The sequence below is a fragment of the Centroberyx gerrardi genome, chromosome 7 (genome assembly GCF_048128805.1).
Source record: "Centroberyx gerrardi isolate f3 chromosome 7, fCenGer3.hap1.cur.20231027, whole genome shotgun sequence".
Taxonomy (NCBI): domain Eukaryota; kingdom Metazoa; phylum Chordata; class Actinopteri; order Beryciformes; family Berycidae; genus Centroberyx; species Centroberyx gerrardi.
In genome coordinates, this window is record NC_136003.1 from 10,574,313 (window position 1) to 10,589,768 (window position 15,456).

Sequence of the window (15,456 nt, forward strand, 5' to 3'; positions counted from 1 at the left end):
GCACTAACATGAATCAAAGCCACTTCTCAGTCTTGTTTCTGTTATCCCTGGTTCAACCTCCACAAGAAACAAACAAACCAACCAAAAAGTTTTGAAGTGATCAATAAAGTAAACAAAAAGTCTACTTGACTTCAAATTGATTGTACAAAAAGGTGAATATTCAATAGTTTCAACGTCTCAAATCCATGGGTTACTAAATGAAATATGAATGTTCAGTTGTGTTTTCAACATTCACTCAAAACCAATTTTAAGAAGAAAAAGAAATTGGATTTATAACATCAGACATCCTGCATTGCAGTAAATCAAGACATCTGTCAGTAGTTATTTTTCAAGCTAACTACCTTATTCAGAAAAATACTCCTTCAGCTATAATGATTGTACTTAGAATGGTCTTGTTGGTATACTGCACAGCAAAATCAAATACAGTAGTTATTCACTGATGCATACTAAAATACCTAGATGAAGGAGTTTTTATATTTTACAGGGAAAAATTTGACGAAACAGCCAGACTCACCAAAAAATAGTGCAAATAGCAGACTTTGCAAGGAACTATTGCAGGCATGATGACCAATGAAATCAATGAACAACAATCAACTTATGTAGCATAAATTGTCCCCACTTTGATATACAGTGCATCTTAAAATTGAGCATTGCAGTCTCGAGTTCACTCTTCTTCAAAAAGGAAGAGAATTCCACCAAAATGTCTATTGCTTTCATAAAATCTCTCATTTATATTCACAGAAAAAAAGAAAAATGAAACTCTAAAATCTAATTCTAGATTAACTTGCAACTATGCTAAATCTAAATACATTAATCATGTCTAAAATATGACTCAAGTTTCTGGACTTTTTTTTCTGGTAATTTCTATTGTGCTTTCCTTTGGTTGTCAAATCAATGTCTTAGAGTCTTAATCTAAAGGGAGCCAGAAGTCTGTCAGCGCTTTCTCAGAGATCCTTTGTCATCTTACAGAGTCAGTCACGTTGTTTGTTATTGCTCTTCAATAAATGTCACCAGATGCTTTTGCCAAAAGTTATCAGGATTTAGAAAAAAATCTCTTCTTTTTCTTAACTTGTATTCCTCACGAGAAGAGCAAATGTCACACAGGCTTGAGTTCAAATGTAAAACAATACTGGCAAGGCAAAAGGGTTTAAATTTCTGTACATCTAATCTAGAGCCGAACATGCGAAGTACATAAGGGAGCAATCCCTCTTGAAGACCAAGTCACTGTAGGTCTGTTCAAAATGAGGGATTTGTGGGTGGAAGAAGAGGGACGCGGGAGACTGTACCCTCCCTCCGCTCTTTAGATCTCTGGTTCATTCTTATAGGTCACTGGATCAAGAGGGATGGTAGTCTGTAGGATGTCAAACTCCATCTGGTTATTGTCCATGTCCAGAACACACATGACGTTTTGACTGCCTGATGTCATGGTCGCAGTGTCCTGGAACATATTTTGGAAGTCTACAGAAACCGAAGTCCTCCGCTCCTCCTCCCTCTCCTTCCCCCCGATCTGAGTGGAGTCAAAGATGTCGTCCTCTTCGTCCCCGCAGCTCAGCGCCATCTCGTTCTCGTAGCAGAAGGCGCTCAGTGACCGCGGGATCAAATCGTGCGTGGATCTGGACGCAGACACGCGAGAGGTAGCGGAGGAGGGCCGGCTGGCGGCCTCGTCGAGCTCTTTGGCGCTGAGGGGGGGCGTTGACGGCACCTCGTAGGTGTTGTGGAAGCGGGCGTAGTCCACCTTGTAGCGGTCCCGGTCCTCGTAGATCACAGGCTCAAACCTGTGGCCCCAGAAGATCTCCCTGGAAAGGTAGGAGCTGCGGAACTGGGTGGTCATGGCTGTGGCCTCCACCATCCCCTCCAGGATCACCACGATCTCAAATTCGTCTGACTCCAGATCGGCTTTGCTTAATGTATACAAGGGGCTGTCTTTATCTATCTCATGGATTATAACCAGGGGGGACACCAGAAACAGCCTGTCTATGCCCTCATCGTAACCCACATTGAGGTCCATCTGCTCCATGGGGATGAACTCGCCCTCGGCCGTGACGTACGGACGTATGAGTTGGGCTCGGACGTGAGCCTCCACGATGTGGCTCTTCCGCAGGTTGCCCACCCTCCACATGAGGCACAGCTTGCCATCGCGCAGGGAAATGACAGCGTTTTTGGAGAACATGAGGGTCTGGTTCCTCTTCTTAGGCCGCGCCATCTTGGCCATGATGGTGCCAATCATGAAAGAGTCAATGATGCAGCCCACGATGGACTGGATCACCACTGTCAGTATAGCAACCGGGCACTCCTCGGTGACACAGCGCCAGCCGTAGCCGATGGTGGTCTGGGTCTCCATGGAGAACAAGAGCGCCCCAACAAATCCCTGGACATGAAGTAGGCACGGCATCCTCTGTCCTGGACCCACACCGGCTGCACTGTATCCGGTGCCCACTCCGTGCTGCATCCCCATCGTCAGACCATCGCCCTTCACCGCGGGGTGCTCATCAAAGTCCCCGTGGGCCAGGGAGACAGTGTAAAAGATGATGCCGAAGAAAAGCCAGGACACTATGAAGCTGCAGCAAAAGATAAGAAACAGGTATCTCCAGCGGATGTCCACGCAGGTGGTGAAGATGTCGGCCAGGTAGCGCTGCCTCTTTTCTTCCAAGTTGGTGAATACAACATTGCACTGTCCATTTTTCTTCACGAACCGGCTCCGCAGTTGGCTGGAGCCCCTTGTCAGGATCTTCCCGTTGTAGTTGTTCATCCCTCCTTGTCCCCTCGTGCTGGACGTGGCAGTGGAGGTGGCTCCTGACCTCCTGCTACTGTCTTCTGTTTCTGTCTCGCAGGCCGAATGCAGTTGGATGCTGGGGGAACCGTGGCCGTTATGGAGTCCCAGGCTAGAGATCTTACGGCGTTCCTCGTCTGGTAAAATGTCTGATACGATGCTGTACCTGTTAGACAGACAGAGAAAACAGCGGAGAGATTAGGTTTCAAATTAACAGCACACAAAATACATATGAACATAATAATTCACCCCTCACTTGTTTTATTTAATTTGACCAAACAGGTTTTAGCCACAGGTTATATTGATACAGAATTATATTGATACTGAACACATATTTCATAACAATTTAGTGACATGTTAAATGGACAACAATTTGGTTTATTAACAATATGTGATTTGATAACATTTTAGTTACAAAGTTTAACAATGAATGTGGTTATGCCAATAGGTGTGTACTAGAGTTAGGCTGAAATATCAGTTTGCCAATATATCCGGCCGATGTTGGCCTTTTATCAAATATCAGTATCGGCCTTCAACTCCTAGTGTGGTTACACCCTACTGTGTACAGTATGGAAAGACCAAGAGGTATTCAGGACAGGGTGAAAAATAGGAAGAGGGTTTATTATAGTGCCCATAATCTTAAAGGGCACAAAGTGGCTGCTCATAGGCAGAGAGAGGTCTGGGAGATAGGAAGATAATGCATGACTCATTACAGGGAACAAGGGATGTGGGGAACTAAGAAACAGCAAGCCACAGAGTTTGAAGGGGGAATGGTAAATTACTTTGGAGGTAAAAGGTATATTGATAACTCCCAATCACAAGCAATATACTCATATTGACCAAACCCTTGATCAGCTGAGTGTATTGATCACTCTCACCTGTCTCTCCTTTACATTGGGGATTAGCAGCTGGGAAGGTGAGTTCAGTTTAGCTACGTGAGAAGGATTGCTGTCATCATGGATTATAGGATTATATCTGAGTCAGTGTCAGTGAGACAACCCATTTTGACCGGGAAAGACGTATAGAACTGATCAGTTAACAGTCTGAGAAATCATACTACCGAATGGTAACACTGTCACACTTTCATTACCCCACTGATTACTGGCAATCAGGACTTTTACACCTTTTTTATCCAATGGCATATCATTCTGTTATTTCATTGGTTTTCACAGGAGTTTTTCCTTCTCATTGAGGGTGTAACAATGGAGGGTGTCTTTTTCATTTATTGTTTCATATTGTGGGTGCTATGAAGCCCTTTGAGACTGTAGCTGTGATTAAGGGCTATACAAATAAACTTGACTCGACTTAATGTATCAAGTGTGTGCAATAACACTACAATAAAGATATATCTGGGATGGGAAACTGTGCGGCCAAATTATCTTAATTTCATAACAGTAAAACTTGACTGCCTTATTTCTCATTTCTCTGTTTTTTTATGGCTAAATCAGATGCTACTGCATGTTCACAGATACAAAATGCCCTATGTTAGGCAGGAAGAATAATCTGTGTATTTGAATACTGAAATTGAGGGGGATTTCAAGGCCTCCCTTGAAAGACAGATTTGAAAACTCACTGGGACCACCTAATTAAATAAAAGTAAAAAACAAAAACAAAAGAACCACAGTTGCAATCCAGATTTATCCTAGACAGAAGGTTGCTTCCAGATTACAGGCCTTACCTGTTGGCCCTACTTGATCCCATGGCACCAGTGATCACTGGGGCTTGGGTGGGAGGCCAGACTCTGCACTCGCGAGTCACCTACTCCCAAAGAATAGGTATCTCCATGGAAGTGGTGATTGGACCACCGAGGAAACCACTGAAGATAGAGAGAGATGACAGAATCAGCAAGTATCAAATCCTATAAGATCATCATTAGATCAAAAGACAGCAAATACACCACCAACTGTGGATTTAATCCTGGAAAGTACAGAGAGTAGTTGATTAATTATGAATCACTGAGGAAATTCCAGCAGGGAAAGAATATTGACTTTAGACAGACACTCAAAACATAACTTTTTTTTTAATCTCTTTTAACCCTAATCTTTCATTGTTTATGTGTTTGGTTTTGCGTTTCTGCTCTGGTTGTTGTGTGTTGTTTTATGCTAGTAACCTATAGATGCGGATTTAGATGTAATCCTGATTTGATTCTGTGAAATATCCTGAGAAGCTGTGGCCTTGTCTGACCTTACTCTTGAGAACAGATACAGCTGTGTAGTATTGGAGGCTAAAGGATTATCTGTTCACAACGTATCACTATAGGCGGAAAGCTTCGTTTTAGCAGCTGATACCATGAACCTTTGTTAATTTCTCTCTATGTCTCTGTGTGGGACACATATCCTGTATGTCATGTTAGGCTAAATGTATAAACTTAAATGTAGAAATGTAGAAAGTATTCACTCACACACCCCCACCCCACCCCACCCCACCCCATACACACACACACACTGATCAGCCTCACATTCATAGACTTATAAACATTCACCTGGGAGCTCACTCACTTGATTTGAACTGACAAACTTCCTTGTAGACTGCTTCTCTAACACACTGGTTATTACTGCCTCACCAAAGTTGTTGAGGGGAAAGTTAAAGGTCTGATTAGCCGGTCTAAATGTAGCCACTAACCTCAGCACCCCTTCCAAATCCCCAGAAGAGGCCTTGCAGGTCACTGAGGCCTTGTTATCACCTCCGCCAAGGAGGTTTTGTTTACACCCCTGTTTGTTAATTTGTCTGTCTGACACACTGTAGAACTAGAGTCAATCTGAACAGGTTGAAAACTGAAGAGGGAAAGTTGCTGTGTTATCGTCACTTGTAATAATCATTACTAATGAAATACTTTTGCTGTTGTAATTGCTCTTAGCCATCACAACTGCATCCAAGTCTATGTTTTGTACACAAGCGTTGTTATAACTTGTCACAAAATAGATGATGAGCCGATACCTCATCTTGACATTCATACAAAATAAATATTCCTGGATTTGAGCTAAATCTTTGACTGCCAAAGAGGTTCACAGGAGCTCATATTCACACAAACTAACTAATTGCCTATGGTTTTAACTGAACAGCATCTACTTCAGATTAGACATCAGCCTGAGTGGCTGAAGCTCTACTTCATTGTCATACCTGTATTTTTTATGGAAAACATGACACATCAAAACCAGATCTAGGTCAAGTTTTATTTGCAAATAATTCTTAGCATTTGTTTTTATCTGCTTAGAGCACCAAATCAGTGTTGTTTACCACACCAGGAGAGTTCAGATAGTGTTAGTTCAGCTGCCAAAGAACACTTAGCTGACTTTCAAATACTTTCTTGTTTAAAATTTCAGGCCTTATGGGAATCCCACCCACCTGGTGCTTTAGTAGACTAATACAAACCAGATCAGGTTTTTGCAAATGGTATTTGATCCAGATCTGATGACAAATGAACAGCAAATTCTGCTTCACTTCATGTGAGACAGTACAAAACGAATAAACTTCTCTTCAGGATGATCTCCTGCCTTAACCAACACCATACATGAATACAGCTCAAGGGGTTTTTATTTGTATTACATAAAATTGCCTTTCCAAAAATAAAAAGAAAATCCGCTCACATAATCCTTGCATCATAATACCTATAATACAAATCAGCTAGTGAGTCCAAGCTGAAGGTTGTAGTAGCTGTGTGTTTGTTACATTTGTGTGTATATCCAGAGGCTTTCTGTATTACAGTTACAGATACAGGCTTTGTGACTTTTGTCTGGCTGCAGCAGGTTTTCTGGTGGATTCACTGCCAGATGTCAGTGTCAGCCAAGACAAACAGGGCTCCCAGGAACAACCTTGGGCTTTAGTTGTCTGTAACATGGTTTGATTTTAGCTCTACTTCTCCTGTTCTTACAACATATACTTCAAATTCCCTTCATTTTAATTTCCCTTATTTCAGTAACATCCATTTCACTGTAACTAAATGTGTTTTTGCCACAGTCTTGCCGGCAGAAATCAGAAGATTTCTGCTACAAAGACAAATTGTGCCTTTCAAAGATTCAAAATTTAAACTGTATTTATCTTTTACTCTTTTCTGATGTCATGGTGTCGCTGAGTTTGCATGACATATTGTAATCAGCTCATTTGTTTACATCACGCCTACAAACTAGTACAAAATGAGATTAAAATAAATACGCCTACTAAAAGCATTCTATCCAAATTAACTCCATTTAATCAAAACGAGGGCATATACATATCTTTGGAAAACAGTGTTGTTTTACACTGACACTCACTCTCTTTGTGACTTTGTCTCTCACCCTAAACTGAACAAGTGTTTCATCAGAAAGTGGCAGAGGCTTTGTCTCAAACACCCTTGCAGCTCTTTGTGTAGTCCTGTTGTTGGCATCTGAGCACAATGTTTTTTATAGCCTATTCAACCAGATATTCTTCTTACTTATACAGTATATGTATGTATGTATGTATGTATGTATGTATGAATGTATGTATGTATGAATGAGCTATTCTTATGTATGTATACAGTATATGTATCTACTGTATGTATGTGTGTATGTGCTGTATGAATGCATGTATGTTATCACTGTTTTTTTTATTCTCATGTGATTTCTCCATACAGGTATGTTTGGTTTCAAACCAACAAGACTGCTGTGGAATAACTTACTCTGTCCCCAAGTCGAATCTATAAAAGGAAGATGCACCCAGCCAACAATCCATCACTGATGGAGTTTCCTTTTTGGTGCAAAAGGTTTCTAACCCTCAATAAACAAGAGACCAGGAGAGACAGAGTGCAGGTACAGTGGCGGTGCTGCAGAAATGAGACAATCCAAACCAGTTTGTGGTCACCAGGTAATACTGGGGACTTTCGCTGCAGCTAGTTTCCATAGGAACCCATCTCCTGTGGCATTTGGGGACAGAGTGAAGTGGAGAGAGTCACTACAGAGATGGTGGTGTAGGGGGGCTAGTGTACTGTAAGTGCTCTTATAACATGAGTCAGAGAGAGGGAGAGAGAGGCAGAGAAAAGAAGGGAGAGAGAGAGCAAGAGAACAAAAGAGAGTGAGAGAGGGAGAGAGAGAGAGAGAGAGGAGAGGGGGTGAGCAGAGAAAGGGGTGAAAGGGCAACAGTCCAACATCTACATTTCATTTTAACTAGATTCAAAGTGAGGTGCAAGAGTTGCCACTTAGTGCAAAATTTCATTCAACTGTCAATTGCGAGACACATTACAGAGTGAGAATATAAATGGGGGGAGAGAAATATGTCTTTTTTTGGTCTGTGTAGACCAGACCTAGGTCAAATCCTACTTAGGTGCCAAATGAATTTTGATTTGCCACAAAGGACATTACAATAAGAGCCAGATGGTTTCATCAAACATAGAGAAGTATTTAAAAATGGTATTAATTCAGTTTACATTTCTGTGACTCACAATTATCTACTATTTATTTAGCTCAGATGCGGTAAACCTACCCATCTGATATGACAAGCAGGTAACTATTTGACGCAGGTCTTGAGGAGAGATTGTCTGGGTGGAAATAATAATAAACCTCTGTTGCACAACAGTGAAAGATCCATCATCATGTCCAGGAGGTGAGTGTGTGCAGGGAGTGAGTTAGAAAGAGAGAAAGAAAGAGAAAGAGTGTGTGTGAGAGAGGTAGTGTTGTGTCTGTGTGGTTGTGAATGTCCATGCATACAGATACATGCCTTTGTGTAACACACAGAAACAGATTGGGTGGTGGGTTGTGGAGGTGGGGGGTGGGGGGGTTAAGATGAGAAAGGATTCATTTCCCATAAAGCCTCAGCAGATTTAGCATGGGTAATCACCACTGACGAGGCACTATATTACATCAACCAGAAAATAGATTATATATTACATTTAGTATGAATAGCAGAGAGTTATGTTATGAGTTATGTGGTTTCTGATTTGGCGTCTCAGTCTCAGGTCACAAAATACTTCTCACCCTTCTCAGTATTCCCTTCATCATTCTATTATTTTAATGAAAAAAAGTCATTTTTTAATTCCATGTATTATACCAATAGAAGAATAACATGAGGTAGTTACTTTTTACCATTATGAATCTGCTTTGGAAATCAATGTACTATAGCTTTTCATAGCTTTTTTAATAAACATAGCTCATATTGTCAGTGTTCTAAGCCTCAAACATCTAATGGACCAATTATACAATGGGGTCATTTTTCTGTCATATGTCAGTCATATCTGGTCATTAAAAATGGAGAAATTAGCAACACCACATAAGAAAGGTTAGTATGAAAATGCCACATGCAAATTTGGGTTCAGCATTTAAAGGCAGAATGTGTTATAAGTCATATTTTTATTGTGTAACATACCGCCTTTCTTTAAAGAGAGGTACTTATGTGCAGCAATTTGTTTGCTGTCTAAAATAATAGCAATAAACGATGGTAAATCAGACTGGCCAAATGGTTCTTTGTGTAAACATTGTTATATAAACTTTGTCTATTACCAGAAGCACATATTTGCTAAGCATTTGTGATGTAATTTACCCAAGTTAAGGACTTGTTGAGTCCCTCTCACCAAAGTGATTCATGCTACAGGCCTTTGTGTTAGGATAATGGGACAGTTAGCCTACTGTATGTTTGATTTTTCATTTTTTTGTATGAAATCATATTTATGTAAATATTCATTTTAGTCTCTTTAGTCGCAATGTCTTTTTCACTGCGGTGGAATCAGGTAAATGAGATTATGATCAAGAGCAATTTTGATAATCTCATCAGATTCAGATTCATATCATTCCAGTTAAAAGGAGGTTTGAATCAGACGTTGCGCTGCACAGGTGCACAGTTCCTTCTTCTCTCCTTTGTAAACTATGAGCTTGTAGTATGCAAAAACAAATCAATAAAAACTCTGGTTTCACCTCTGCTCGTCACGAGCCAACCCACAGAGAAGCAGCACCATGTCAGCCAGTGCTAAGAATTATCCCCACGCTGTCATCACATCCAGACAACCTCCATCTTGGCTTCTGTTCACACTGTTTTCCACACGTTTTCCATGTTTTCCACTCTTGTCCTATTTTATTCTTTGCAGCAGATATTGTCCATATTTCCTGGATTATCCAATAGATCAACTGAAGGGTTTTGTTCCCTAAAAACTATATATCCATGTCCAGATTTGATTACACATTGATGCAACTGTTTTAATAGGCAAATGTCTATGATAGCTAAGTATGAGCTAAATTATTGAACTTATACTTCAGTAGTAGTCAACAGTGAGTTTTCCGTCACATTTATTTGTATCCCATTTTGGAATGAAACACTTCAACTACTTTCCTCCTCAGGAATTTCAATCCCTCTCCCTTTATGTGTCTGAATGATCTGGAAGAGAGGGCGTCCCAATTAGAGCTAATCATCAGCTGTTCACTAAGTAGCCTATTGACCATCTAGTCAGTCTCCATCACAGCTATTGTTTTACATCATACCTACTGGTTTGTGACAGTGTAAATAAATCGATCCAACACATTGCGTTTGACATTTTCCTGCCCAGTTTAAGTCTTTATTTATCCTAACAGTCCCGGTCGATGCTACTCTCCTGACTGGTCCTGAAAAGGCCATTAGGGCTTTCTAAAAAAAGGACAACATCGGGACCAGAGTTACGTAATCGAGGCAAAACAAATCAATAACTTTCCCCTCCAATGTTTTAATGAAATTGTTCTTATTTGGACTAAAAGGGTTATTTACTGGCAAGGTTCCTTCATTGTTCGAGTGAGATTAAGTGTGCTATGAGAACTGTGCTAAATACTACAGTTATGTTTTACCATAATAGTATTGACCAATCAGTATTGGATGTTTCGAACTGCATAACATTGTTTTTTTAGTGCAAGAACACATCCAGTTTCATCCACTAGGCATAATTACAGAGACTGGGATTACAGCACTGTATTTAAAATATGAATTTTCCATTTGTTTTCATCATCCAAGGCACACTGGGATTATTTATAATATCTGTATCCCTCCTCTGTCCTCACATTTCCCAAGTACAAGGAGCCTGGAGGCCTTTCCTTTTCCTTTTCCAGAGATTTCTTTTTAGTTTGACTGACAGAAATTATAGAAATACAAGACTGACCTCAACAATAGCCCAAAGAAGAAAGGGAAGAGAAGTCATTTCTGGGCATTTAACATATCTAATCGCATTTGTTTGAACTTGATCAACAGGTGCACAACAATAACTTGACCATATAGTGTATACCTCTAAGATAGATCATGTCAACCAGCTTTGACTTAATATGTGTCCAGGAAAATGCCTTTAAGCCTCACTAGTGCTGTAGAGATTTACAGTATATGACGGAGCAGTGTGACTATTCCCATGATCACACTCGACACAGCAGTTTCCATGATGCCCATGCTTTAGTTGGTCTGACGCACTGCTTATGTTGTTATGATATCTGTGAACTCTCTGTAAACAAACCTGGAGCTGCTTTTAATGTGTGGCATTTGGAGCGAGAGCCTCATCAAATGAATTAATTCAACAAACAATGAACTTAACCCATTAAAAAGGCAATTCTGTACATCTTTTGATATTGAAATACTGTATGATAATTGAATTGATATGATACTCACCCTGCAAGTTAGTTGTTCTGTTATGTCACTCGGCTGTAATTTGAATTCCCTTTGCACCCCCGCTTCACTTTTCAATACCCCACTCACTATTCAGGGCAAAGGTCCCATATCCTTAAGCTTCTACAGTCTGCGTTTGCTTCTTTCCCTTTTTTTTTATTGTTTCTTTTCACTTTTCTTCTCTTGGTTTCTTCTTCATCTCATGTTCATTGTTGTATTCCTCTTGTTTCTCTCTTTTAATCCTTTATTGTCCTCCGCAGCCTCCTTCGTTGACTCCTGTGTCCTGTAATCCCTTCTCTGTGCGCGCTCGCCTCTGTGCACTCATACACCCCGGGCTGAAAATGCTGTGTCAATCTCCCCTCTGCAGAGCATGTGGGCTTGGGAGGGAGGGAGGGATGGAGGAGAGGAAAGGAGAGGAGAGGAGAGGAGAGGAGAGGAATGAAAAGAAGACAGGAGAGGGAAAATGGAGCGGAGGAAAGAAAGGAAAAGAGAGAAAAGGGAGAGGAGATAAGAGTAAAAGGGGAGGCTGTCACTTTGTCTGTGCACTCTAAGCATGTGTAGGTGTTGAGTGATGCCTGATGTGCCCATATAAGTAAATGAGAACACGCTTGACTCACGATGAGAGGAACAGTTTCTCCTCGAGGAACAACAACAGAGATGCTGCTGCAACAGGTGGAAGACGAGGAAGATATAAGAGCTTGGAAAAAAGTGGAAAAAACCTGTGATGAACGCACTATCACAAGGCTACGGAATCTCCCTTTAAACATAATCCCTTTACATTGACTCCCTCAGAGCGGTGCCAGGGACGGTTTCCAAGCTCTTATCGCTGGCGCTGCAGTGAGAGCCGGTCTGTCAATGCATGTTAGACTTTCAACACAATCAAAAGTCACATCCCCTTCAGCTCCGACAGCGTCTTGCTGAGAACTGAAGGCCAAATATCGTCTCTTTCCGTCCATGAGGGGCTCATGTTAACTCCATGTTAACTTCACTGCTGTGAAGTTCTACCTCTGATGTTTACTTGTGAATAAAAGCGAAATATTTTTTTTCCAATGCATATTCGTGCCTGGTTCTTTCATAAATATATGTGGCTTTTGCAATGAATTTGTAATTTTGACAGTTCTGATTGTAGTTCACAAGTGTCTCATCAGACAAGTCAAGGGCAATGAGTTTGTCCCATCCCATCTGTGATGCCACACAGATGTACAACTCCATAAAGAAGTAATTGTCAAAGGTGACTGAGTGTGTGTTCAACAGGATTTTCTGGAGATCAGTGTAGATTTCATGGCTCATAACTGATATCACTGTAATTTCAAGTTCATCTGAAAATTCTTAAAATAGTACCACACATTCTCCCATTCATTGTCAGTGCAGCTGCACCATATTAGAGTCCTGGTTCTTTGATTTCTAACCTTGGAAGAGAGATGCTCCTGCTCACAGAAACCGACCGGACTGTCCTTGACCACAGCGATAACAGAAATGAATTCTTCATTTGAGTGGCTTTCCCCTTTAATGTGAACGCCATAAGTTAGTGTACAGTGGCTGAAAAATGGGGGAGAGTGCAGGAGCGGACTTCGCAACCATCTCGACATTCTCAGCATAACTTTGTGAGTTCTCACAGTCACATTGCTGGCAAATCAAGATTGACACTGCCTCATTATACTCAATAGAAAACATCTCAAGAGACCTTTTCTAGTTTAATTTAGAATTCCATCATCTAGAATCCAGATGACTACATGAAATATGAAATGAGCAAAACAGTTGCTATGGAAACCGCCCCCCCCCCCCCCCCCCCCCTTAGCCCCCCCATCTCTCTCTCTCTCTCTCTCTCTCTCTCCTTCCCTCACCCTCTCCTGACTCTCCCTTCTGGTTGTAAATTATAGAGCAGGGGAGACTTCTTTTCAAATCTCTCTCTCCCTCTGAATAGGAAGGTGGGTGTGCATCTGCCCATATGACAAATTCACAGAGGAGGAACGAGGGGGTGGATGGAGAGACAGCACTGTAGGTAGCAGCAAGAGCGAGGTAAGCAGAAGACAGAAACTTACAGGGAAGGAGGACGAGGAGAGACGGAGGAGGTTCCGGGGGCAAACAGGTACACTGAGAAGCACGTGTGTCGGAATTAGGCAGAGAGAACAGGATTTCTCATGACATTATGCACGCTTTCAAACAAATAAAGGGGTTTCAAAGAAGTAAAATACGATCACAAGATAATACTTCAGACCTGCAGGCAATAACACTTCTAAAGAAACCTGGTTGAGTTCCGCTATTATAAGAAGTAGTGACATAATATGAATTGCACACAACAAAGAGATGCTTAAAAAAATCAAAAGGAGGGGTGATGACGAAGACTGTGGGAGTAGCTGTGGGAAATACTGGTGCCTCATTCATTGTAGCCTCATAGCCTTTGCGAATACACACACATACACATACACATACACACACACACACACACACACACACACACACACACGGAGAGTGCAGAACTAGTATCACATGTGAGGGACACAGGAATGGCAGCTACACACTGGGTTAGAGGGTGAGACAGACAAATTTTAACAGGTTACCAGGGGTCAGCCAATCTAAACAGGAGACAGAGCAGAGAGATGCAGTACTATTTATCAATAATAACAAACACAGGAAAGTTAAAATCTATACACACCAAACTGCAAGATTTTTTGAATTATTTAAGATGGAAAGTTGCCTTTCCTTGTAAAAGTTCAGGGTGTAGAGAGAGCCTCTGAGAAAAACTAAAAAGTTGGTTTGGAACAGACTGTTCTCGGTTGAATTCTGATCAAAATCTACACCTAACGATAGAGGAAACATCAAGCAGGTTTCCCTCTGGATGCTGCAGGTGTTGGTTATACACTGTTCTCTCTCTACCCAAACAGAACTCAAATAAAATCTTTGTTCTGATTCAGCATTTAGACACAGTCTGTTTCTACAAGTTGCAAATAGTCTACAAGCATGCATTCAAATGCAACACGAGTTTAAAGGCCCAATCCTTCATGAAAAAATGATGTGTAGACCTGCTGCCCATGGAATACAAGATATTTTGTCAAATAGATAAACAGGTTTTTGATACGAAGACAGATTATAGAACAGCAAAACATAAGTATTACAGGTTGGAAGCTCTAAAACGTGTTGCAAAGTGTGAGTAAAATGGACCTCTACCTGCAATACTAAACATAAACATCTTATTTTGCTCATTCTGCAAAAATCCATGCATAGACAACCATAATAATACACAAAACAGTCCCTGCTTTCAGCTTTAACAGAAAGCCCCAGAGGGCTGAACTGAGCACTGCATGATTGCGAAAATGATAATACCTATTAATTACCTAAAGGCTAGTTTTAAAGATAATGACAGCCTTTCACCAGCTATACAGTGTTGGCGCTCTGCAGTGTTACAGCGTTAAAACAGAGCTTCAGTCTGCAGAGCTCCAGTCCATTTGAGCAGAGTCACACACTGAACAACCGGAGATGGGCTGTGTGTGAAGTGAAAGACGGGAGGAGAGTGATGGTCACAGACAGACAGAGAGACAGTCAGTCAGTCAGTCAGTTCGCAGCGCAGCATCCGAGCAGATGACCACGCAGACACACTCCTCAGGCTGTGTGTGTGTATAAATAGACTCTAATCAGGCCTGGGTGTCAGATTAGTTCCCATAACCTTTTGCTAGGCACACACTCATTACGGTGCATATGGGTCAGCTAAGTTACCCAGCTCTCTCCAGAGGGAATCCTCTACTGATGCTGCTCTCCGTCTGCTGGGCTACCTGTGTGTTCACCTACTTGTCTGGAAGAAACTGCCCTATGGGGGATAATAAAGCTGCATTTTGTTGCATATGTTGCTCAGTATTGTCTGTCTGTGCGTGTGTGTGTTTGTCTCTTCTTGCCTCCCTCTCCCTTGTCTACCAATCAATTTATCACTCTCTCTGATGTAGCCAGTTTCAGATAATATGAAGACATTTCTGTTTCTGTTAAATAATACTCAAATATATATAACGCAATACAATATTTGAATGGGAGGGGATACTGCTTCCCTAGGTTGTCCCCTAAGTTGTTCCTGAATGTGTGCAACTGTTCAACATCTCCCAATCATAAATTTGACATAAGCTGTAAACATATTGGTGAGC

At 41.3% G+C, this 15,456-nt stretch overlaps 1 protein-coding gene across 1 annotated transcript; it reads right to left on the bottom strand.

Annotated features, from left to right (window-relative positions):
• Nucleotides 1-1,300: 1,300 nt before the first annotated feature.
• On the bottom strand, nt 1,301-4,471 carry kcnj4 (potassium inwardly rectifying channel subfamily J member 4). The gene is made up of 3 exons (XM_071901997.2): nt 4,449-4,471; nt 2,477-2,936; nt 1,301-2,395 (listed from the first exon to the last, which is right to left on the bottom strand). The coding sequence occupies exons 1-3, from the start codon at nt 4,469-4,471 to the stop codon at nt 1,301-1,303; spliced, it is 1,578 nt and encodes a 525-aa protein (XP_071758098.2).
• Between the last annotated feature and the right edge of the window lie 10,985 nt (nt 4,472-15,456).

Bases quoted from the DNA above. Each gene is read 5' to 3' on its own strand.
- kcnj4 (XM_071901997.2), bottom strand. From the start codon at position 4,471: ATGGGATCAAGTAGGGCCAACAG. The intron at 2,937-4,448 runs GTAAGGCCTGTA...TCTGTCTAACAG, and splicing joins GGATCAAGTAGGGCCAACAG to GTACAGCATCGTATCAGACA. The intron at 2,396-2,476 runs GTGAAGGGCGAT...GGTCCAGGACAG, and splicing joins ACTTTGATGAGCACCCCGCG to AGGATGCCGTGCCTACTTCA.